This window comes from Phyllostomus hastatus, unplaced genomic scaffold (assembly GCF_019186645.2).
Source record: "Phyllostomus hastatus isolate PE091 unplaced genomic scaffold, TTU_PhHast_1.1 phas_scaffold_129, whole genome shotgun sequence".
Lineage (NCBI taxonomy): Eukaryota > Metazoa > Chordata > Mammalia > Chiroptera > Phyllostomidae > Phyllostomus > Phyllostomus hastatus.
Window position 1 is genome coordinate 27,983,583 of NW_025334009.1, and position 26,721 is coordinate 28,010,303.

A 26,721-nucleotide genomic window follows, 5' to 3' on the forward strand; every position below is an offset into this window, starting at 1 on the left:
GAGGAGCATGCCTAGAAATAAGTACCTTTGCTGCATTTGACCTCGAGCCTCTGAAAGTATTGACTCCTCAGTATAGTGAGCGTTGGTCACCCTGGTTTTATTTGTAACAGTTGGGGTCACATGGTCATTCCAGAATTGTTACATATTTCTCATGTACAGGTTACATGATGCAGTTCTAATTTAATAGCAAACACTGTTTTCATTTTGCAAATGGCTGTTAAAATCAGAGGAATCAGGAAAATCAGATTTATTTGGGCTTCTGCTTCTGCCTGAATTACCTTGGGGGAAGATAAATGCCAGATTATTTTTAGTTGCTGGACTCTATATTTAGAAACTACAAAAAACATGGAATACCCTGAAAGACTGTCACAAAGATACAGTTCAATCAGTTCAATTCAGACTCCAAAAATGCATTATCACACAGTCTTCTCCTCATCCCAGACACTGCTGGGCCTTCCTTTCTTCCCCTCCAACCTCTGTGCTCTTGCCAGGCCACTCAGATGTTATCTACTGCATGTCTGACATAAAATTCTGAAAATATTATGACTATGAATTACTTGTTTTATTATTAAATCAAAACTCATAGCTAAGTTTTATCATCTTAATAGTCCTTTATTGTTTGGGTTTGTTGTTGCTCATTAATGCACCTTATTTATTTATGTGTGAGGTCTAGAAAAAGTCTAACCATTGTTAATATAATGAGAACAATTTGCACAACATCAATGTAACCTGATAGCCAAGGAGTGTGGACTGGAATGTGCATGTGTGAACAACAATGACTTCACTGTACTAGTCAGTGGGGGCAGTAGATGCCATTGAGCGACCATGTGTACTCAAATTTAAAATGACTGAGCAAGTAGAGCAACAAATCTGCATCAAATTTCGCATTAGGCTTGAACATTCCTCCGTGGAAACTATTTGGATGATTCAGAAGGCTGCTGTCATTGGCAACTGGTGATTGGCAGCTTCATCACAACAATGCGCCCACGCATGCATCGTGTCTCCTACAGAGTTTTTTGGTGAAACATCAAAATCACCCAGGTGACTCAGACCCCCACAGCACAGATTTGGCATCTTCAACTTCTGGCTTTTCACAAAACTAAAATCACCTTTGAAAGGGAAGAGATTTTAGACCATCAATCAGATTCAGGAAAATACAATGGGACAGCTCATGGCGATTGGAAGAACCGCATAAGGTCCCAAGGTGCCTACTTTAAAGGGGACTGAGGAGTCATTTTCCTATGTACAGTGTTTGATGTATCTTGTATCTTCTTCAATAAATGTCTCTATTTTTCATATTACATGGCTGGATACCTTCAGGACAGACCTTGTGTTTATTTATGTATTTATGTATATATTTTACCTTACGACACTCTTCTCCCATATCTCCCACTCCCACTCCCCACCTCTGGCAACCACCACTCTATTCTCTGTATTGATGAGCTTGTTTGATTTTTTTTTTAATTCAGATTGCACATATAAGGAAGATCATACAGTATTTGTTCTCTGTCTGACTTATTTCATAGCATAATGCCCACAAGTTCCATCCATGTTGTTGCAAATGGCAAGACTGCATTTTTTATGACTGAACATGGATGTTTACTGTTTCCATATCTTGGCTATTGTGAATAATGTTGCAACAAACATGGGGATGCAAATATTTTTTGAGTTAGTGTTTCTGTCTTCTCTGGATAAATACCCAGAAGTAGAATTTCTACATCATATGTATTTCTATTTTTAACTTTTTAAGAATTTTATTATATTGTTATTGTAGTTTTGGTTGTCTTCCTTGAAGGTTTTACATGTGGACAAAACTAATGTGAACAGAGAGTTCAAGGTATGTAGACTATTTGAATTCAAATGTACACTGAAGTTGCTTCTGTATGTCTCATGCAATCATTTGTTGCAATTAATAAAGCCATGTTCTAGACTATTAGAGACATTTCATCATGTGGACCACTTCTAATGGATAAAAGTTGAATACTTGAAGTAGTAAGTTGGTGATAGTAGCGATGGTGATGGTGGTGGATGGTAATGGTGATAATGTTGGTCTGGTCACTGGATTGGTGAGGACAATGGTGGTGAAGGTGTTTGCTGCCGCTGCTGGTGGTGGCGGGAGCAGCAGGTGGTAGAGATGTTGGTAGCAATGAGATTGCTGGTGATGGAGACAGAGGTAGAGGTGTGAGGGTGGGTGGCAATGGTGGTAATGATAAAGGTCATGGTGGGGAGGTGATTGTGGTGGTGATAGTGTAGCAATGGGGATGGGAGAATGGGATGGTAGTGACAGTGGTGGTAGAGGTGACAGTAGCAGGCCTCACCAAGTGCTTATTATATGAAAGGGCTCTACTTAGCATTCACATGGACTTTCCCATGATTATTCCAATACCTTTTTATGTAGGAAATATGTATTTGACTCCTATTCTGAGTTAAACCATGAGTTAGCCTCTTCAAGGGGTTAAAGAAGTTTTGTGTTGGTTGATTTGTTTGTTTGTTTTAAAAGAATCAGGGGCCCTGTCCTCAAGGAGATTGTATTCTGACAGGAGTATATTTTGTATGTACAAAAAAGTATCTAAAACAAGTTAGAAAGTAATCGGTTCAATAAAAAGTACCGATGGAATGCTTTGGGGGCCAATATTTCTTTCATGCTATTGAATTCTCAAAGCATTGCCTACTCTGTCTTGTTTGCTGATCGAACAATGTAGGAGGAATAATTGTAACCACAGAAGCTACTGCTTCTTGAGTGCAACTATGTGCCAGGCACACTGACCAGCACTTTATTACACAATTTCATTTCATCTTTACCCAAAAACCTATCATTATTATTATTGCATTTTGTATTTTACAGATGAGGACGCCAATGCAAAGGTTAAGAACCACAAGCAAAGTCACAGATTGTAAGGGGCAGAGCCAGGATTCAAATCCATATCCGTCCACACACAAATGCTAACTTTTAACTATATGCCATGTTTTGTGGTGATGGCTTTGGCAGCATTTACAAATGAGGAAATATTTTCAATTGCCAAATTTGAGAATAGTTTGGGAGAGTTACTTTAAGTAATTCTGGTGGTATAATTTTTTAAATTTTATTTCATTTTTTAAAATCCTTGCTTATAAACTCATTCAGAGGACAAAACACAGAATAATACCATAAAAACTGAAGTTCAAATCCAGGTATTGGGTATAAATAACTCCTGGTATGCACCACTCCTTCTCTGTACACTGGTACCTCCTGCAAACTGTTGTTTCAGAGTATAAAGTAGATGACAAGGTGAGTCTTCCAGACTTAAGTGCCACATAGAAAAGTCTAGATCAAGAAAGACATTTATTTTAAGTTTTGAGGAACCAGGATAAAATCTATTATAAAAGTTACTCCTACTTTTTCAGGCAAATGGGGGAAGAAGGACCTCATACAATAAAACAAGAGTTTAAATGTGTCTTTATTTCCCTTTGGCCTAAAGTCAATGACATGCTGTCAGACACACACTCTCATGCCTGCCTGCCTTGCTGGCCAGCCTTAGAGCTTGACTGCTGACCTCACCAGATGGGGAGAACAGGTCTGGGATGGCCATGTCAAGTGGAGAGTTGTGAAAGTTATTGCCCACTCCCTTGCAGTTATGCATGCATAAGCACAACAGAATGGGCTTCCTCATTTCTGAAAGTGTGTGTGCACTTGTACCTGTGTGTGTGAGTTCTGTTCCACTAATACCAGTCAACTTTGTATTTTCTCTTATGGAAATTCTGATTTGCAAAATATAGTATCAGAGGCAGGATTTTCAGATGTCTGAGACTTATTTAAAGTACTTGGGATGCTCTAGGTACTGTGCAAACTTTACTTAATTCCCTAAAAAACATTATTCAGTGGTAATATATTACTACTATTTTTTTAGGTAACAAAACACGTAAGGAGCAAACTTTGGGTGATAGAGCCAACAAATGGCAGACAGGACTCAAACAAACTCTGCTAATAAATGGTTCTGCTAATAACCATTGCTCTGCAATGCCTAGAGAAAGAAAATCACAAATTTTATTTAATTCATATAAATTGTCTACTTTTGGAAGAAAACTTCCTCTAGGGTTTCAGTCAGAAGTAACAGCAACTGACCAAGATACTCATTCTCCAAATAAGATTCCAGGGGCCTTTGGTGAGGTGGTTAATGTGCCCCTTATTGTATCTGTTCTACCCTCATATCTGATGACAGATTCTTCTGAAGGTGTTCAAATCCTACCTTTTCTACCAAGCTGTCGTTTCTTAGCCAAGTCATTCACCCTCTCCAAGCCTTAGCTTGTTCATTTGTAAAATGAGAATGATGATAATTCTGCCCTCATAGTGCTGCATGGAAGATTAAATGACAGAAGACATGAGTAGAGCTGAGCATAAGACCTGAAGTGAACCGAATGCTCAATTAAATAGAACATGTAAAAGTGAAAAATAAAGCATTATCAACCTCATGAGATGTCTTATTATAAAGATCAACTTGAAAAATATCTGCTTATGTGGAAAGAAACATGCATATAACATAGTGTCGGTTGTACATGTGGTTTACCTAGGGAGACTGCATGGATAATCTTGGCCCATGGACAAATTCCAAGGCAGATTGGAACTTGCATATCCTGAGGTTTCCCAAAAATGCCATGAAAGGCAGCATAGCTACTTAACAGCATACTTAATCCCAATCCAAATGATTTAGGTCCTATAGATTCTCTCTTCTCCCTAATTTCCCCTTCCACCCCACTTCTCTGTAAAGATACTAGAGTGCACCTGGCATTGTGGCTTAAATCTGAGCCAAAGTTAGGCTAATCTCTTGGGGTGCTTCCCTGGAAATTCAGCTGGAAATTCCTCATTTCTTCCAAGCCTTGTCAATAATAAAGGGAGCCAGCCCTTTCTCCTCTGCCATTCTGAGGAAATTCTTCCATAAGCTTGAAGACAGGAATTTGGCTTGGTGACATTTCCAGAAAGTACACAGCATGGCTGTGTACATTTTATCCACACTTCTGCCAGGTTTTCTTGAAGGAAAATATTTTTGAAGATCCAGTCTCCTCAAAGTAGATGAATTTAGACTCAAAGTAAAATAATCACACCTTATGTTTCACTAAATTTTAGAGTTTTCAAGAAATAAACACCTACATGTAGCCTCTTGGATTCTCATGCTAATCCTATAAGTAGGCAGAGAACCTGTATTTAGAGATTTTGTAGGTGAAATACACCCCTTTAGAAAATAGTTCTGTTGGATCCTTTGGGAAAGAATTAAGATGTTCCTCATATATAAAGAGAAAACTGGGGGGAAAACAGCAATATTTCTGGTATGGGCACGTGTGAAGAAGTATGTCACTAATATGGTAAGTCAACCCTTTCTCTTCTATCAGAATACTTATGAAATACCTTTTCTTGTGTTTTAACAAAGTGTGTTAATCAGCCTTTGACAAAGATCTGGGGTGGGGTAGTAAATAATATTTTTTTTTCATGTAACAACTCCTGTCATATGGTAATGGCTCTCCGTGCACTGTGTGAAGACGTAATTGGAGAGTGAATCTGGGAACATGTACTGAAATTGATCGGAGATGTCTGCCATGGGTGTGGGAGTGAAGCATGGCAACCCCGTGCTGTGTATTTATCTTCCATGGCTAGGAGTTCTGAGTTTATTCTTCTACTAAAAAGAACAGTGATTTGAGTTATTCTGTTGCAGGACATGAAAACCATGGCAGAAAAGAAGAACTAGGTTCTACCAACCGACCTGGAGATGCCTCTGTTCAAGAGTATTACATGGATATAGCTTTCCTCATTGATTCTTCCCAAAGAGTAGGAAATGATGAGTTTAAGGAAGTGAAAGCTTTCATAACCTCAGTGCTTGATTACTTTCACATTGCTCCAGATCCACTGACTTCCACCTTAGGAGATAGAGTGGCAGTCCTGACCTACTCTCCTCCAGGCTATATGCCTAACACTGAAGAATGCCCTGTCTACCTGGAATTTGATTTGCTTACTTATAACACTATATACCAAATGAAACATCATCTCCAAGACTCTCTTCAACATCTCAATGGAAATGTTTTTATTGGTCATGCCCTGCAGTGGACAATTGACAATGTCTTTGCAGGAACCCCCAATCTGCGGAAAAACAAAGTTATCTTTGTTATATCTGCTGGAGAAACCAACCCCTTAGATAAGGAAGTCTTAAGGAATGTATCTCTGAGAGCCAAGTGTCAGGGCTACTCCATATTTGTGTTTTCATTTGGTCCTGTACACAATGACAAGGAATTAGAAGAATTAGCCAGCCACCCACTGGATCATCACTTAGTCCAGCTTGGTCGAACCCACAAGCCAGACTGGAACTATATCATCAAGTTTGTCAAGCCATTTGTCTATTCAATCAGACGTAAGTCATTAAATTTTTTCTCTTCTGTTGATTTTTTTTTACATTTTATTTATATACCTGTTTATTTTATTGAATTTATTGGGGTGTCATTATTTCATAAAATTATATAGGCTTCAGGTGTACATTTCTATAATATATCATCTGTATGTTGTACTGTGTGTTCACCACCCCAAGTCAAGTCTCCTTCCATCACCATTTATCCCCAGTTTACCCTCTCCTCCTTCCCTCTATTGTTGTTACTGTTGTCTGCCTATGAGGTTTATTTCTTTTTTTTGCTTAATCTCTTCACCTTTTTTCACCTAGCCTCCAACCACCTCTCCTCTGACACTGTAAGTTTGTTTTCTGTATCTATGGGTCTGTTTATATTTTGTTGTTAACTTTTGTTCATTAGATTTCACATATTAGTGAAATCATATGGTATTTCTCTTTCTCTGACTGACTTATTTCACTTAGCATAATATTCTTCAGGTCCATCCTTGCTCCATGCTGTCACAAAAGGTAAGATTTCCTTCTTTTTTTATGGCCAAGTAGTATCCCATTGTGTAAATGTACCACAGCTTTTTTTTATCCACTCATCCACTGACAGGCACTTGGGCTGCTTCCTTCTATTGCTTTAGTAATACATTTAATGTCTCTGTGTACACTCTACCATATGACATAGTAACATGATCCTCACTTCAATCAAGTGTGGTGGAGTCTAAGATCTGACTAAGAGGCAGTAAGAAAACCACAGAGAAAAATCTCAGGCCTTACTAACCTTGAATTTTACTGCCACACTATCAAGATATTTGTCAGAAAAGCCCTATTTGGTTAAAAAGTGTCTTTTAACCCTAACCTGTGAGTGTTTACTATATACAATGTTGTTTTCAATGGATTTTATCCTTAGTATAGCCCTCAAAGAACAGTATCATTTTCCAAGTTTGAAAACTAAGGTTCAGAGACATTAAATAAATTTCTCAAAAGCTCACAGTTAATGGTTGGCAAATTCTAGACTCAACTCCATGCGTTCTGACCCAAAATTTGTGCTCTTGTTCATTAAACTATACTTCAACTCCTAAACCCTTGACAAGAGATACTGCTATAATAAATACTATTCCACCAGTACCACCTTCCACCTACTCCAAGGACTTTAATCTTACCTTGTCGTTATGAATTACCTTTGGTTCTGACTTGAATTCTTACAAGCTGTGGGCACAGATCTCTTATAGAGCCTCTGCCCCACACAGTGGGATTAGGCACAGCCAGGCAGGAGAGTTAGGGGTGTCTTCACAGTAAGGCTTTGAGAGTGGCTGCCCCATCCTCTCTCCATGTGTTGTCATTTTAGACTCGTGCATAGGACAGTAGCATACCTAAAAGCTTGTAGCAGCAAGCAAATGCTGGCTGGTGCTGGGGATTAGGAGTGGGTCCAAGGCATCATACAGTTGTCTACAGCTCCTGCAAGTTTACGAGGGACTCTCAGGGCTGCAGATTTTCTGGCACTCAGAAAGTCCTAGGAATCTTGGCACTCATGATTTATATTTACTAGCTGGTTTATCATTTGCAAAATATGGTGCCTCCTTCCAACCCTAAGATAAATAGGCCTAGCAATTTCAATAGCTAAGGGTGTCTTGTAGAAAGATCCTCCTTTTGTAGGAAGAGAAACAGATGATCAAAGAGATTAGGAGCTGCCCTTGAATTATACCACAAGCTTGTGACATACAGAGCCTGAGAATTTTTGATTCAGTCACCACTGTATCTCGTTGACTTTGCCAATGAGGTATTGCCATGTCAGAGAGTGCCCACTTTGCTGAGTCCTTTATAAAATGAATTTGCTCTTGAAAACACATCCAATCACAGGGAGAGATGAACTGACCTTGGGTAATACCCAGAACGTGGGAAGGGTAAGATTTAGATTCACCAGCCTACTCTCTCTCTCTAGGTGCCATCAATAACTACCCTCCTGCAGATCTGAGACCCAAGTGTGCGAACGTCACTTCTCCCAACCCAGAGGCTGCAGGCACAGGAAACACTGTCTTGTGAGTTGACAGATTCACAGTTTGGGTAACACTGCAGCTGAAAACAGCCCTACAAAAAGTAATTTGAAATGAAGGGCGTTTGGTTTTTAGGATGCAAGAAGTCCGGTTGTGGGTTGTGCACATGTGTGCATGCGTGTGCGGTTAGTGCTCCTGCTTTGTGATGACAGCACAGATCTGGTGTTAATAGAAATCACATCTGACGCATGTCAGCAAGAACCATGTTTCCATTTCTTTTGCTTTTACAAAAAAAGAAGAGGCCCTTAAAATATCTTACTAGTAACCCTATATAACCAATGTAGGTTACTAGTGTTGGGTATTACCAAACATAAATGATCATATCCAAGGTTTTAATGTAACAGTCTTAGAGCAGCAGGAGAACATGAAAAAGAAAAAGTCACAAAAGCTACAAAAACATTTGCCGTTTAAGAAACACAGCCCACATGAAGACTGGCAGGAGTCTTTTAAGTTTGATTTTGCAAAGTAAAACCCTAATTACTCAATGAAAATCCAGTGATAAAATAATATTAGTTTGGAGTCCTCAATCACTGACAAAATGTCTAATTTTCCCTCTGTCAAATTTCATTCACAAACTGCATTTGGACCATTCCAATCACATGCGTAAAATTGGTTCCTGTTGTATTATCTGATTGTATTGACATTAAATCTTGCAAAGGACTTGGCATTAATGTATTTTTCATCTCTTTTCCCTGTCACTTCAGCCTTATTCCTGAGGTATATGAAATAGAGACAGAAAGCAGTGAGCTGTTTGGTGAATCTGGTGCCCAGGAGCAGCACATCTTTGTTTTAGGGGGCGATCATAATAATGGTTCTGGGACGGCTACTGATTTGCTTCAGAAGTTGTACATGCTCTTGTCAACGGAGGAACTGATGGTGAAAGATGAGGAAGAGGCACATTCAGAAGAAAGTACAGCTCCAGCAAATGGTAAACAATGAGATTTTAAAAAGGTAACCTTGAATACAATAGAACTGAAGACCCCCAAGTACCTTTTTTGTTTGTTTGGATTTTTCTCTGGTGGAAGATGAACAGTGAGAACTCGCTGACAGGTAGAGAAGATGAGGTCCCCTGAAATAAGGAAGCAAGGGAGATTAAACTTCAGAAACGCAAAAAGAAAATCAGTGGTGCTGACAAAATTATAACTAGAAGAGGTATATGTTCTTGGTGGGGGATCAGGGAATGGAGACATAAAAGGAGCAAGATCAAGGACCACAGTTTGCTGAATAAGAAGGAGGGGCCTGCACCCTTTTGCAAGATGGTGGCAGAGAGAAACTGTGCAGTGAGTCTCTAGCATTGAACAATCAGGGTCTGCCTTGTACCTTAGCAACCAGGGCTTCCTGGGTCAGACATACAGGCTCCTAGCTCACCCCCAACCTCAGTGGTGTCTGGAGAGAACAAGGCTGCTATGGTTCTGAGATCTCTGTGGTGGCTGAGGGCAGCCTCTTAGGCTGCATGAGGAAATGGTTATGGACCTACAGCTAAAGAGAAATTAGGAGATGGAGAACAGGAAGCTACAGTAGGCTCTAGGGCAGCCCCCTGTAATCTTAAAATATAGTAAGCCCACACTGCCTATGTCTCCCCTGGATTAATTACAGTGGAAAACTGGACAAAACACAAAATGTAACTATTACACCTGAGAACTCTCCAAAGTACACAAAAGCAGGTACATTGTGAAGGGGCTTGAGTTTCCCACTTTCTTTTCTTTTCTTTTTTCTTTTGGAGTTTTGTGCAGACAGTAGGCCCCAGCAAAACTCGGTACTAACCCTATATCTCTGGGCAAAAGAACTGGGAACAGGGCCCCATTTGTCTAAGATGGTGGAAGAAATTCCCAATTTTCCCCTTTTCTCTCACGGTGTTGCTCTGAAGGTAGGCACAGTTTGGAGCTGAGTGAAAGGCCAGACAGCTGAAATGGAAGAGAAACTGTCTTTCTAGCCAGAGGAACCAGGAAGAGAGGCCCCGTTGGTCAGCATGTGGGAGTAACCTCAGAGAGAAGAGAACGTGAGAAGGGGATCCTCTAATTGTAATTATGGGAACTCTGGGAGTCCTGGGCTCTCCCCTAAGTTGTACATGGTTGGGAAAGACCCAAAACAGGATAGCAAAGGCTTTGGATGGTAAATTGAGATTGAAACCACTGGCCACAGAAGTGAGACAGCACCTGCATTCTGAACCTACCTGGTTGATTGCCTGCTCAAAATTTAAAAAAAATTCTGTAGAGAATTATAATAGGACTTAGAGCAGGGATGTCAAACTCATTTTCACCAGGGGCTACATCAGCCTCGCAGTTGCCTTCAAAAGGCCGAATGCAGAACTCCTTGCCCCTAGTTAAGGAGTAGTTACATTACACAGTCCCAAAATTACATTCTGTCCTTTGAATGCAACTGAGAGGCTGGTGTGACCCCCGGTGAAAATGAGTTTGACACCTTTGACTTAGAATCTATACTACATAATATTCAAAATGTTCAGGATAAAATCCAGAAGAATGCAGCTTACAGTGAAGAAGGAGATATGAACTATTTTCAAAGGAAAAGACTGTCAACAGATGCCAACCTCAAGCTGACTCAGAAATTGCAATTATCCAAGATATTAAAGCAGCTATTTAACTATCCTCCATAAGATAAAAATAAACAACTTGAATTGAACAGAGAGATAGACATCCTCAGAAGAGAAATAGAGATAACAGTAAAGAATCAAAAGGAAATTTTAGAAGTAAAAAATACAATATCTGAAATTTAAAAATTCACTGGACGGGTTCAATAGCAGAGTGAAGATGACAGAGGAAAGTCATGAACTTAAAAATAGACTAATTATATAATCTGAAGAGAGAAGACTTTTTTAAAAAATGAGCAGAGCCTCAGGAACTTGTGGAACAATATCAAAACATCTAATATATGTTTCATTGGCATTCTAGAAAGAAAGTAGAAAGTTAAATTCATTCAGAAAAAAAATATTTGAGGAATTACCAAACACCAAATTGGTAAAAGATGTAACTTCACAGATTTTACAACTCAACACATCATAAACTGCTGAAAACAAAATATAAAGAAAAATATTAACGCATCTAGAGAAAGACTACATGTTACAAAAGAAAGGAACAAATTGTCAAGTGACTCTTGATTTATTATTTGAAACCATGGAGGCTAGAAGACAGTGAAATGGTAGATGCAGAGATAGATAGATATTTTAGTGCTGAAGGAAAAGAACGATGAACACAGGATTTTATATCCAGTGAAAATAGCCCTTTAGAATAAAGGCAAATGAAGAAATTCTCAGCTAAAGGAATATTAAGAGAATGTGTTTCCAACAGACATATTCTGAAGAATTATGATGGACAGTCAGGGAATTGGATTGAGGGGGGTCAAATGACTGGGGACTGGAAGGGTAAGAAAACTGAGGAAGGAACTCAAATGAGACATGAAGTAGGGGATTGGAAGGGAGGCTGATGGAGCAAAGAAAAGTGTGAGACACCAGATACAGCTTACCCATGTACAGAGCGGTACTATTTGTGAGGCAATTTCACACACATAAGCTCATTGGATTCCCTCCAAAACCCTGAGTGGGGGACAGGAATTTATATCCTTCATATGCAGGTGGAGAAACTGAAGCTCAAAGAGGTTCAGTGCCTTACTGGGACTTGACCCAGTCTGGCCACTCCTAATTCAGTGTGCTCTCCTAATAGAGTAGGAGGGAATTGGAGTAGATCAGAGACAGAATGGATAGGTGTAAGAGCAAATGTCTTAGTGAGCTCAGAGTGCCGTAACAAATACTATAGATGGGGTGGTTTAAACAGTAATAATTTATTTTCTCAAAGTTCTGGAGGATGGAAAGTCCAAGATCAGGGCACTAGTCAATTTGGTTCTTGGTGAGAGCTCTCTTCCTGGCTTTTAGACAGCCACCTTCTTGCTGTGTCGTTCATGGTGAAGAATCTTGGTGTTTCTCCCCCCCCTTTTTTTTTATAATGGCACCACCTTAATTATGTCAGGGCTTCATCCATATGACCTGATTTAACCTTAGTCACCTCCTTAAAGGCCCTCGGTCCAATACACTCACACGGGGGTTAGGGCTTCAAGATAGGAATGGTGTGTTTGGTGTAACCACAGGAAAGAGCCCTATTAATCAGCATTTTCCAAACTTGTTGATACATTATAATCACCTGAATATTTGTTGACATTTCTATTGTCCAGCCCACATTTCATATCAATTAAATCACATTCTCTAGGGATGAGACACAGGCATTCATTTTTTTTTTGAAGCTCTACAGGTGATTCCAGTGTGCATGCAGGTTTGGCAGACTGCTATAAATCCCAATTGAATCGGTCCTCTGAGCTATGTTAAGGTGGTTTGCTACTGAAATAAGATTGGTAGAATCAAAAGGATTATTATCAAGTGAGCATTACCAATACTTCTCTTGTTTAATATCATTCCTCATCATTTCTTTCCTTCAAAAGCTTTCTCCATTTTCCTGTTGATAGATCATACATCTTGAAGTGGGCAATGTCTTTAATTATTCCCTGAGAGAGTGGCATTTGGTGACATTTGGCTAGCCCTGCTCTATGAAGACAGTCTGAGTCTCTTCAGAAAATATCAGTGTGGCTTTCTTCTTGGAGTCATGGAAGGTTAGAATTTGAAAACTGGAATGCCTTTAGAAATCAGTGAGTTTTACTATATCTTTTTACAGATAGAGAAATGGGAGCTAAAGACAACTGAAGTGTTTGACCAAAGAACATTCCCATCACCTGGCCATGACTCTTCTGTCACAATGGTTCATACTCTGTAATTATGCTTGTCGAACACGAGTTCACCCAAATTTAGGCCACAATAGGTGATAACAAAACCTATCTCTGGGACGTTGAAAGGTTGGAGATGATGCATGTGTAACTCAGAATACACACTGTGCCCGGCATATAATCAACCGGTGTTATTTCTATACAAATTAACTAAGTCTGGTAACTTACTTGACAATTAAAATAAAAATATATTGTGAAGAATTATAAGCCTTTATATTACTTTGCTTATCTTTTATTTTCCAAAAGAGAGTGTGCTTTCTTGTCATCTGATGATTTTTCTAATATTTTTACTTTACCCATCTACTTAACATGCAGACTATCCATTTGGTTATTATAATGTACATTTGCAAGATTTCAATGTGGATTTTTAAAAGTGTAGCTGTATTTGTTTCCCCATTATGCCCACCCAGGGCTTGTTTCTTAGTCTTTATTTCTTCAACATCAAGTGCATTGTCTCTCTAAGTGTGGTTGTGGGACCAGCAAAGCCAGCATTAGCTAGGGAATCTTTGGAAATGCAGATTCGTACTCACTTAGTCTAAAAGGTATTACATTTAAAGGATATTTGTAAAATTCTATTATGTAAATAAACAGATATTATCTCCAAATACCAAGAGCTTTTGCAGGTAAGTATCAGAAGCTAGCTAGAAAGTATTGTGTTTGAAATAATGCATACCTGTCAAACATGTATAAACATGTCCATTGGTGACATCCTTCAAAAAGGCTTTTTTAAAAAAAACTGGGTACTGTCATCTGCCCATTTACTTTGGAAAGAAATGCATGGTACAATTCATTGAGCAGAAATCTTTACTTATGGTGTAGTCTGATCCATAAATAAAAAGTTTTATAATATGTTTTTGGGTTTGCTTAAAAACCATTGACTTTATGGTTTTACTCTTCCCATTTAGATCTTTAATCTGTCTGGTGCCCAACTCACCATACAGTTTTTAGGAATTAATCTGCTTTTATTTCTATATGACATAATGAGTCAATCTATCACAGTGTCAGTAACTTTATAAATTTAGAGGCTCAAGTGTTCTGTGATGGATATTTAACTTTTCTAAAAATCTTACCAGGTTATAACACCCACATTCCTTTGCCTCATATTTTTTTCTTGGCATATCTTTCAGATTTTATAAAAAGTATATTTTATTGATTGTGCTATTACAGTTTTCCCAATTTTCCCCTCTTTATCCCCCCTCTGCCCTGCCCGCCAACCCTCCAGCATTACCTTCACTTAGTTCATGTCCATGGGTTGTACATATAAGTTCTTTGAATTCTCTGTTTCCTATACCATTCTTAACCTCTCCCCATCTATTTTATGCCTACCTATTATGCCTCTTAGTCCCTGTACCTTCCCCCCATTGCTCCCCTCCTTCTTCCCGCTGAAAACCCTCCATGTGATGTCCATTTCTCTGATTCTGTTCCTGTTCTAGTTGTTTGCTAAGTTCTTGTTTTGTTTTTCTTTTTTTTAGGTTCAGTTGTTGATAGTTGAGTGTTTGTCTTCATTTCACTGTTCATAGTTTCTGATCTTCAATTTCTTAGACAAGTCCCTTTAATATTTTATATGATAAGGGCTTGGTGATGATGAAGTCCTTGAACTTGAACTTATCTGGGAAGCACTTTATCTGCCCTTCCATTCTGAATGAGAGCTTTGCTGGATAGAGCAATCTTGGATATAGGTCCTTGCCTTTCATGACTTTGAATATGTCTTTCCAACCCCTTCTTGCCTGTAAGGTTTCTTTTGAGAAAACAGCTGACAGTCTTATGGGCACTCAAAAAGGCTTTTTTCTTTAAAAAAAAAGGTTTTATTTATTTATTTTTAGAGAGGGAAGGGAGGGAGAAAGAGAAAGAGAGAGAGAGAGACAGAGACAGAGACAGAGAGAGAGAGAGAGAGAGAAACATCAATGTGCGGTTGCTGGGGGTCATGGCCTGCAACCCAGGCATGTACCCTGACTGGGAATCGAACCTGTGACACTTTGGTTCACAGCCTGCACTCAATCCACTGAGCTACGCCAGCCAGGGCAAAAGGCTTTTTTCTGTATGTGTGTTTTAAAGTAAAGATGGTATAAATGTAAGACAACTTGTACTAAGCTATCAAATAAACTAGTTCTGATTTTCTCTCTACCTTCACTAACTTAATTAAAACCATAGATAGTAAATAGAAAGAAAAGAAATACAGATTCTTGGATCCCACCAAAGACCTACTGAATCAGAATCAGAAGCTCTGGGGTTTCAGCCCTCCAGATGGTTCTGATAAGGGCTAGAGTTTTAGAACTACTGACCAAGAGAGCCTAAATTAGTTTTCTTTAATGGGGGTTGTTATCTTGATATTAATAAGTATTTGGGAAAATAACATTTTCCTATAAAGCACTAATAATTATGTCCTTCTTACAGGACATCTGAATTCCTTTGATAGGCTAATATGCATTGTGATTCTGGGAGAGGGACTCTAGTCAAAACAATTTGCAGATTCTTGTGCCAGGGAGCATCTTGCTGAGCTAGTATTGTGTAGAAACCACTTTGAGAAATAGCAGTTGAAAGAATGAATCCTGGGGTCAGACATGGATTTGAATCCTGTTTCTGCAGTTACTGATCATGTGATATTGGGCACATCACTTGGCCTCTCTGAGCTTCCATTTCCTCATCTGTAGAATGGGGGTAATAACAGAATCTACATCATAGGGTAGTGTGAACAGTAAATCAATGTCAAGTGCTTCCGACAGCACTTTGAATAGAATAAAAGCTTAATAAATGTTAGCTATTATTTAAAATGATGGTGAGGAAGATTGGATGTTGATGATGACAGTGATGATGACAAATGATGTATTAGAGCATATGGCCATGGTAGAAAGAATGCCAGACTGGGAATGAGGAAATCCAGAAGCTGGTTTTGGTTCTGTCACTAACTCTGTGATGTCCAAAAGTCATCAGATTGCCCTGGTCCTCAACTTTCTTATTTGTATAATGAGAGCTTGGGCAAAGCCAATGATATTCATACTGGGGTACAGTGCTGCGGGGGCGGGGGGGGGGCAGGGGGAGTCACACAAAGACTTTCCAGTGCACAGATTTCTAAAAACTAACCTTAAAGGAGTTTATCTATCTGAGAATATTTGTGTCTGAGGAATCACGGAGGGTCTCCTTTCTTGTATCCCCTTGTCCAGATGCCCCCCACCCCATGTCATGCAAATACTGGCCCATTTTTCAATTATTCTGAGTCTATTTATGGTACTTCACCCTGATGTAAATCCCTCCTAGGGAGGTGCGGGTTGGGGGTGGGGCCTATTGTCAAACAAGGAGTCAGTTTAGACAGTGGATCTTAGTCCTCCCTTAAGCCAGGTAAGACTTTAAGTCTTTCCCATCCCCTATTTCTGTTAAGGAAGAAGCATGTCGCTGGAAATAGGGTATTTGAATTCATGTTTGAATGTTATAAATTCAGATATATTTATAGATTAAGGATAATAGGAGTGATGATGAATTTCACTTAGTAATCTGACCTGTTCTGTTTTCTATTTCTCAACTCTTGTCAAAGGATGCATCTCTCCTTTGTGAGAATTCCATGGGAACAAAGCGAAAAGCATATAAGAGAAATACTGATGGAGAGCAAGCTTTGTTTCATGAGGCCCCCAGAAATTATAGCAAGAGTCTTAATCACTTCCCTATCTTGGAATAGAATCATAAGTAAGACTTCATCACAGAGACCCTCAGTAACATGCTAATTTCAGTAGGAAGATGAAATCAGACTCTTTCTAAGTCAGAGGTGTTGATTAGTTTTACAGTAAGGACTTGTTCTGCCAATTAGGCTGTATGGGGGATATGTCCCAGAAAGCAAATGAGCTAAATTGCAGCTTCAAAATTCTGAAGAAAAAGTATATAACACAGACTATAAGAAATATTATTTTATCAAAAAAGATAGTGATGATTCACATGTCAAGTATGCTTAATTTAGCAATATTAAATTCTTCCAACCATATTTTATTTTCTCCAGTTGAACATCATGTCTGTGAGTGAAAGACTGTGATTAATAGCCACTTGATAAGGATGGTAAAGCATTTTTGGGTACATTTTTCAGGAATGGGAAAATATCATCTACTAACTTGGGTAACAATATCTATTGTAAAACTTTTTGAAAGGCTACTGGGTAGTTTTTCACTCATAACTCAGAAAGGATTGAAAGAATTATTTGACATTGCTATAATATAATTCCTTCAAAATCTATTTATAGTAAACAATATTTGTCAGTGCTTAAGTCTTTGGCAATATCTATTAATAGCATTGATATTAAACTTTACCTTACTCTAAAAATAAATAATAATAAGTTAAAATAATAGGGGGAAAACTACCCATCTCATGATAGAAATGCATTTCCAATAAAAATGTTTACTTTTTGTTTTGATAGAATTACCATTTAAAATATATACTGTTTGATAAATTCTAATGGTAATTCATCTAAAAAATCTTTAACACTTAGGAGCTTATAATCATAGGAAGTAAAACATATATTTAAATATGTATTTTTTGCTCAAGAGAATCGATTAGGTAAACAATAAAAGATTTTAAAGCATATAAAAATATTACAGTTAGAGTGAAATTCCATGAGTGAAGTACAATAGAAATAGGTGTTTAAGAAAGAAAACTACAAACTGTCTGACTTTTAACTGTGAGCATGTTTACATAGATTTTAAATGAATAATGACAATCTCAAACTACCATGATATTTAGATTCCATTGGGTAAATCAAAACAGCAATGTGGAAGTTTTATTTTTACATGTCACTTTTTACAATATGTCACAAACTACATCCTTTTCAACTACTTCAACTCATAATGAAAAAAAAATTTAGATTAACTTTAAAATATGCAAGGCAAGAGTACATCCTTTTTTCCCTTTGAGGTGGGTATGTGAGGAAAAGTGTTTGAAGAGTAGATAGGTGGGAGCATCTCCAAGGTTCTGTCATGGGCCCGGTTCCCCACCCGCCAACCCTGAGGTGAGGGTTTGTGTGCCCATGACTTATAGAGGAGCCACTCCTAGGAAACCAGGAAGAGAATGTAGGACACAAGACAGGGAAGGATTGGAAGCTAGACAAGGTGTTATCTGGGGCAAAGTGCCATAGAGGGCAGCTTTAGATTGCTCCTTTCAGCACTTAGGCACTTGAGTTTTGCTGAAGAATCATCCCGCCCCAAGGCAAGGAAGTTGGATTTTCTCACTCATAGATCTCTGATTGGTCACCGGGTAGGCTGCACTCTCCCAGGCATTCAGGCTCAGTGGTTAAAGCTGCTCCAGTGGCTGGACAGCAGCCCTGTGAAGAATAGTAGGTGTTGATGCCAGAAGCAAAAGCTCACAGGAGAGTGGGGATGGGGGGATGGGGGGATGGGGGGATGGGGGGTAGAGGGTGACAGGAAGGAAAGAGGGATAAGAGGAGAAGGAATATTGTCTAGAAGTTAATGCTAAAAAAAAGATCAGAGGGATTCTGGGCAAAGCCCTAGCTTTGTCCACTGCACATTTCTTTTAGTTTCAATTCAGTGATACCAGTCACTAAATGTGCTAAGCATGGAATTTCAGATCATGGTCATATTGTACCAATGTTCTTACAGAAAGAAGTATATCTATACTACTTGTATTTATGTGTTGCTCATTTATATCTATTATATCATCGCCCTGCACTGGACTATTACTTTGACTATTGAAAATGGCAAAAACCATGTGTGTTTGTTTCATACGTAGCTTATGAAGGGATAGGCTCTAAAGATAATGTTTTAAACAAGTTTAGCGACATTAAGAGTGATCATATTTTGATGTGTTGCAGATGGTGAGGACACAAGATAATCACAGCAGAAAAGAAGAACTCCATTGACATGTGCGATTCCCTGTGGTTCTAACCAGAAAGTATAAATAAATGATCTATTGAATGGAGGAGTGAGTTGCAGGAATTTTTCTATTTTTACAACTGACTAACCACATGCTAAATTTTTTCTGTTTCAAATCTTCGGGAAAGACTTTTTTGAGTGGAGACATCAGTGAGCAGAATTGAGAAACTAGGGATGATTTAATTTCTCCCAAGAACTGAGACAACTGACCTTGAAGAGTTAGCTAACTGAATCTTTCCTTTGACAACTCTGTAGTGTTTGGGACTCAATTCCGATGATATATCTGCCTAAAGAAGATTTTTGTCATAATTTTCATCAAGTCTATATCTCACATTGGGCTCTTGAGTAAAAAGCAGTTAGAATTAGAATTTCCTATTGAATAGGAATGTCTTCTATTTACTCACAGAACTGGAAACCCATGTCTGTGTCTTTGGTTCTGCTATGACCCTACTGTTACCTCTCTTACTGGTTGCCCTGTGAAATCCTCCCCCTTAGTCAATGCTTGCTCTTTCCCTGGGCATTTGCGAAAGAATGGAATTTGTGAGAAAGCAAAAAGTGAGATGAGGCTAATTTGATGAGCTGCTATTTTGTGCTCTAATCATTTGCTCTGCGTTTTAGCATGCTTTGTGTGTATTTGACTTTGCTGCAACAAAACAAAACATGGAAAAGCGTGAATACTCTATATGACCAGAGCTTATTCTCTTCAGTTTTATTTAACTGTAGTCTAACTCATACCCATGGAAACACCACTACAGGATTAAGCATATTTGGAAAATAATACATGAATGTAAAATAAATAAGTCCATAGTGAATTCATTTCAAAAGTCATTCCATTTGGCTAAGGCAGCAAGTAATGACTAAGTTAATGAGTATATATTGCCTATTTTTAAAGTGACTGTGTGAATGGGGTAATACTATAAGGAGTTTTGTACTTTTTCCATGTAATTTTCCTTAACATTACCCTTGCTATTTGGACAATTTAAAAATAACCTAATCAATTATTTCTACGCTGTCAAAAATTTTAAAGTAGCCATTTTATTGCTCTCTGGGAAGTTCAATGAATAAATTAAAGTTCTGTTTTTCCCAAAGAATCCTGGTGTGTGTGTGTGTTAATATATGTAAGAGGAATATATCAGATCTCTAAACCTGAAAGTAACATGGGTTATCAAGAATGTGAAGCCAGAAGAACTCACACTCCACGGACGGGGGTGTAAACTGTTCCACTTTGAACACACTTTAGCAATACCTAGTTAGCTTGATAATACACATACCCTATGGCCCAGCAATTCCACCAGAGGTCTGTGTGCCTACAGAAGCTGTCACACGTGTACATAAGAAAGCAAAGGCAAACACATTCACTGCAGCATCTTGGGTTTTAGTGAAAACTTGAAACCAACCTAAACGTTCTAAATGGGGTATATTTATACCATGGAATATGATACAGCAGTTAAATTGATAAAGTAGAGCTACGTCTATAAATATGGGCAAATCTCAAAAATAACCTTGAACTGAAGAGTTGCAGAAAGATACTTCATGACATCATTTACACATTTTCAACCCTGAGAAGCAATACCATGGATTGTTTATGAAAACCTGCAATGACAAGAAAAGCATAAATGGGATGATAAACACCAAATTCATGCCAGTGATCATCTTTCAGTTGGGAAGGGTAAAACATGTCATTATAATGTTTCATTTCATATGCTGGGTGATGACACATGGGTGTTTCTTATTTTTAATTTAATTTTTAAATACATTTCTGGATGCTGACATATTTCATAATTTACCTGCAGCTCAACAATACAAAAAATAAAAAATAAATAAAAAATAAACCAAGTCATGAAAAGAAATGCAAAATTCAAGTAAATCCTTACGCTATATCAAGAACCATGTTAAGAATTGTGAGGAATTAAAAAATACTTATATAACTATTCTTGCCCTTGAGTTTTCATTAAGTCAAGGTCTCTAGAGTTAGGTAACATTCAAGAACAATGGTTCTTCTTGAACCCCAGGCCCCAGGGAAACTTGTCCCCTACTCAGGTATGTCACATGATTTTGATCAGTGTATAAAATTAGTTTATGTTACCACTAAGTGTGCATTTACTTTGAATGTAAATTTTATGTCTCAGTGGTCACTTGAGGTCAGACTGCAGTTTCATGCATAAGAGGTAAGGGGGGGTAATATTAAGTGACATTGTTTCACTGAAGAAATAATGACACTGTAAGTATAGGGAACTTTTAAATAAATGCATTACATATTTTGAACATTCAAGCTCAAGATACAATGCTTGAATGTTTGCTGTGAGCGCAAAAAAAGTTGAGAACCAACTGCAGAGGTTGAACATAGGATGATAAAAATACTGAGCAGGAATTCAGAGAAAGGCTGCTAAGTAGAGCCAGTAATTGCTTTGGAAATCAAAGAAGGGGGGCAGGGAAGCACATGATATTTAAATAATTGGAGAAGACTTCAAAGAATAAATGAGATTCACACTAGGTCCCTCCTTACAGATCCTTGATACTCTTCTGCCACTTCCTTTGAGATTATTCCTTCCATGCCTTACAAGACCCTGCAAAATCTGATCTTTGCTCACCTTTCCAGCCTAATCCCTTTCCATTGCAAAGAACCTTTTCTCCTCTCTGCTTCTTATTTATTCTTTTAGGCTGGCTCTCATCTGCTTGGAAATTTCTCCCATAAACTTCCCAAAACTGGGCAAGGTAACCCTCACCCCCCTATATATTCTCCTAGTACTATATTTTTCCCTCTGGGTCCTCACTAGGGAGGCTTATAATGATTTGGCCCATTCACTTATCTATGTCCCCAAAAGGCACTGAAATAAGACTCCCCATTTGTTTATCACTGTATCCCCGGTGCCCAGGATGGTACCTGGCACTTACAAGGCACTCACCAAAGATTTGATGAATTAATACACAAACTCACTTGAAAGATAAATGTGCTTTGGTTTGATGGAGAGGAGAGGAACCGGAGTGAGCAGTGACAAGGAAACAAAAGCTAGCTAGAGCTGTGTGTGTGTTTGAGCCCTGAGGGGAGTGGGGAGATCCAGAGTGTGTGGCGGGCTTGTAAGGCTAGTGGGGCTGAATTGGAAATCGAGGGCTTAGTGGAAGCTGAGGCCACGGCAAGTGTGAGTTGCTGAAAACCCTTCCTTTTTTAAAAACTTAAAAAAACCCCAGCAAACTTGAAAAATAATCTCAAACCATTCCACAACAGCCAATCTATGACTGTGAAGTGATCTGTTGGCAAAACTGCATGCCTCCCAAAGGGAGCCATGGCACAGGCAGTAAGCGCTCATTGTTTCCAGGGCTCCGTGAAGAAAGGGTGCTTAGCTAAGCCACCGCTGTCTCACGGGACTCGGACAGTGCACTGCGGAACAGCTGGGCAGAATTATGGATGACTAAGAACCCTGCTATATCTCTGGAAAACATCATCTGACATTTTAAATCAGATTCCTAGATCTTTAATCTGAGTGTGGGAAGAGGGGTTGAGAATCTGAATAGTCACAGTTGAAAATTTGAACAGCCCCTACTGAACTTCCTAAATTAGAAACTTTTTTTTTATCTCTAACCCAGAACTCTGGAATTTTTTTTTTTTGACTAAAATTCTTCTCCAGTTTCTCATTATCCACCTTGCCAACCCCAGGGCCTCTCACTGATAGTACGCTGGGAACTTAATAGGTGCTCAATCGCTATTTTCCTTTGTGCACAAAGGAATGAATGAATAAGCCCCATCTTGCTGAGCCTGGCTGATATCCTATTGGCCTCCCTCTCTTCTCTCCAAAAGTGAATTTGGATTCTGTGTTGAGAAAAAGCCCTATGACAGCTAGAAGTTGTCCCCTACACAAATGCTGCTGCTAAGGAAGTTTTCACCTCCTGCAGTGAGGACAACAGCTGGGTGGAGGAGACCTGGTTCATTAGACAACTGTTTACAAATCTCTTACAAAAGACTGTATTAGACTCCAGAATGATGGACTTTATGAGACTAGTCTAGTTAGCTGCACAAACCATCTCTTGTCCACTCAGTTGCTAGCACTTCTGCAAAGCAAAAATATGTTCTTTTCTAGTAAAATAAAATTGATCTGCTGGTGACCTGTGTTTCCTGGCTTTTGGAGGCAACAAGCCCAGCTACTTGAGGTGTTGCTGATGGGCCATGTACTAGCAGTACTAGCATCATCTGAGTGTCTGTTAGAAATGCAGAAATCTCGCCACACGCCCATCAATTGATCAATTGGATCAGAATCCACATTTTAATTATCTCCAGGTGATTCATATGCACACATAGGTTTCAGAAGTGCTGGCCCAGCATTCACTTGCTTGTAACTCTGCCAATGAGTAGATGCATTTTGCAGGTTTTCAGTTCAGCTTGGCAATGTACATTGAGCATCTACCATGTAGCATGTATTATGCCAGGCAGAGGGAATATAAAGACACATAAAAGGTAGCATATGCCTTGAGCTCATGGTCCAGCTGGGAAGACTGACTCAGAAAGAGATCATTCCAATTTACTGAGCCGTGCTCAGGTGAAGGCATGCAGAGAGCAATGTGGGAAAACGGAGCAGGACTCCCTCCCTGAGACTGATATCCCGGAGAAGATGTCTTTGAGAAAAGGTCTTCTGATGTGAATGAAAATGATTGGATCCAATGTAGCCAGGCTAAAAATTGGGTAAGTACTCCAGCACAAAGTAGTTTTCTTGCCTGGTTCTTTGTCCTTAAAATGAGTTTTTGTTTACACCATAAACCCATTATGTTCATGGGGAGTGGGCGTTAACTGTATGATCTGAATTGTAAATTGAGTCTGGGAGTGATGAGATGAGGATAGAGAGGCTAGTACAGCCTAGCCACACCAGGACCTTGTGCGCCAGGAGAAGGCATGTGTTTAGAATTTTATTATGGCTGCTGAGGGAAAAGTGAATTGGGAGGCAGGGGGTGGGGAAACTAGTCTAACAGTGTAGTTACTCAGGCAAGAATGGATAGACGGTGCTCAGGTTGGAGATGAGTGGACATAAAAAGCTTCTATCGAAAAGGTAAAATGAACAGGACATAATTGACTATTTCAGACAGAATAAGAGAGCGGACTGGATACCTAGAACAGTGTAGTTCTCAGATTTGCGTGTGTGCTTAAGAACATCCTAGAGGACCCAAACCAGAATAGGTAGCAATGGAAAAAGGCATCCCAGGTGTCAGAGCAGCAAAGGAGACTTACTATTCCAGTGTCTTCTCCTGGCTGGCTCACCAAAAAACTGTCACAGGTGGGCACAGGTAACCAGGTTCTTAGTGATAAGGACAAAGAATTGAACCAAACACCCAGAGTTTATAGCAGAAAACATGGGAGCAGGCCAACTCCAAGCAGAGATTGACCACATGGACTGGAGGGACTCTATTCTTATAGGGCGGATCCTTCCTGGCTAGTTTTGGGTGGGCTTTTACTGCGCATGTACAAGTAGTTGTATTACTTGAAAGCTACTGCACATGTGGTCTCCCATGATTTTCCCTGATTGTCTGCCAGGGAAGAGGGTCCCACAGTGCTACTGAATTGACCCCTGTTTCTCCTGGGGTCCCCCTGTACTAGGTTCACCTTTCCCTTCACCAGAGAATTATAGGTTTCTATGTTAGGGATTGGTGAAAAGGAAAGGAATTATTTATTCAAATTATACAGACTTAAGAGTAATGACTTAATGTCTTCATCAAAATCCCAAAGTCCCTTGAAACACCCACAAACATACACAGTCCTTCCTTCCCCACTTTGCCCAGTCTGGGGTACTATATGTCAAAGAAAGAAATAGAAGTCCATGGCTCAGGCAGCTCCTGGTTCTTCCCAGTAATCTGTGCTCAGCTGGTAGGCCTCCCTCGGTTCCCAGAACCATCAGCTGTGTTGCCGGGATCTCCACCTAAAGCTGCATGGTGGCTCTCTGCTAAAGCTGCATGGTGATTCTTCTCATGGCTGCGGTGGCGGGGGGGGGGGTGTCCCCCTACTGTGGCCAAAGCCACGTGGTTCTCCTCACTGCCACAGCCGCATGTTCCCTTCCTTACATGGCGGCAGTCACGTAGCTCCCTCTCCAATGGCTGCTGAGTCTGGGTTTAAACATCCTTCCAGCTTTACTGGGCTGCCATCCATGAGTCTGCACAGGAGTGGCCCCATGTTGTGGAGCCAATCATCTCCAAGCTCTCACACAAGTGCTGTAACTAGGGGGAGTTGCCTCCCAGATACATCTTGGGGGGAAGTTCTTTCCATCCTCCTGGCTCAGAGCATGGCCACAGCTATTTAACACATCTATGCAACCAGTTAAAGGTTATAGATACGTTAAATGACCACACCAGAGGTTAGCTACAAAGGTTAGTTGCTATGCAAAACAGCTGTGTCCCTTCCCCCAACTCACACCTGTGGTGGAGGGTGAGGACATCCTATACATCTTTCTAATACTTCCTGGACACCTTGAGTTCTGGACCCCATTACAAGTCCTTCTTTTGGGGGCCCCCTGGCTGCACCCTCCTACACCTGTCAGGGTGTTACAGAACATAGCAGATAGGGGGAGGGCTGAATGATATAAAAGACCCCCCTTTTTCTCCAGGGCTTCCTCCCCACCTATTGGGTTTGTTTTGCCCACCACCTGAGGAAAGATGTCTCTTTTTTTTTAAGATTTTTATTTATTTATTTATTTTTAGAGAGGGAAGGGAGGGAGATAGAGAGAGAGAGAAACATCAATGTGCGGTTGCTGGGGGTTATAGCCTGCAACCCAGGCATGTACCCTGGCTGGGAATCGAACCTGCGACACTTTGGTTCGCAGCCTGTGCTCAGTCCACTGAGCTATGCCAGCCAGGGCTGAAAGATGTCTCTTAATACCAGAGATCAGTGAAAAGGAAAATAATTTATTATTTATTTGAAATAACACAAACTAAAGTACCCCACAAATGCACACAGTCCTCCTGGCACCCTCCACGTGGCAAAAGGGAACAATTCCAAAGCCTCATGGTCCTGACTCTCACCTAAATCGCATGGTCTCAACCAAGACACCAAAGCCACGTGGTCCTAAACAGACTCATGGTCCCAAAAAGAAAGATGCCCAATGGGTGCCGTACCTCCATTTAAATCCCAGTGCCAGTCTTCCTCTGCAGCTCCATTTCCAGCTCCTCTCACAACTGATCACAGCTGCCAGCATTATGGGCAGGTATGTCCTTGTGGTATGGAGCCAATTATCTCCAAGCTCTTCTGGACCCTATTACAAATCCCTATTTGGGGCTCCCCTCTTGGCTGCACCCTGTTACAAGGGCACAATGGGAGGCAACTGATAGATGTTTCTTTTTCTTTCTCTCTCTGTCCCCCGCCCCTCTCCCTCTAAAATCAATAAATATATCCTCAGGTGAGGATTTTTAAAAAATTAAAAAGGCAGATACTGAGAAGACCAAATAAACAATATTTTCACACCTAAGGTACTAGGAAGAGGGAGAAAACACCATTTGTTGAGTCCTTACTGTCTACCAGATGCTGTAATGAGTACTAGATATACATCATTTCATTTAATCTTACATCAAAAGGAAGAATAAGATATCATTATCTCCATTTAATAAATGAGGGATCCGAAACTCAGAGGTCACACAGTCCAAGGTACAGAGGGATTTAGATCTGGATTTGTCTGGTTCTCCCAAAGACCGTATTCT

General features: G+C 39.7%; 1 protein-coding gene across 4 annotated transcripts in view; it reads left to right on the top strand.

Annotated features, from left to right (window-relative positions):
- Positions 1–20,144, top strand: part of COL6A5 (collagen type VI alpha 5 chain) — a 111,041-nt gene extending 90,897 nt beyond the window's left edge. The window contains exons 38-42 of one of the 4 annotated variants that reach the window (XM_045856933.1): positions 5,685–6,374; positions 6,843–6,872; positions 8,293–8,389; positions 9,109–9,355; positions 18,993–20,144. In XM_045856933.1, the coding sequence (XP_045712889.1) occupies positions 5,685–6,374; positions 6,843–6,872; positions 8,293–8,389; positions 9,109–9,343 (1,052 nt within the window). In that variant the 3' untranslated portion in view covers positions 9,344–9,355; positions 18,993–20,144. The remainder of the gene's footprint in view (positions 1–5,684; positions 6,375–6,842; positions 6,873–8,292; positions 8,390–9,108; positions 9,356–18,992) is intronic. The other 3 variants (XM_045856932.1, XM_045856935.1, XM_045856934.1) reach the window with 3 other exon arrangements.
- The last annotated feature ends 6,577 nt before the right edge of the window (positions 20,145–26,721 follow it).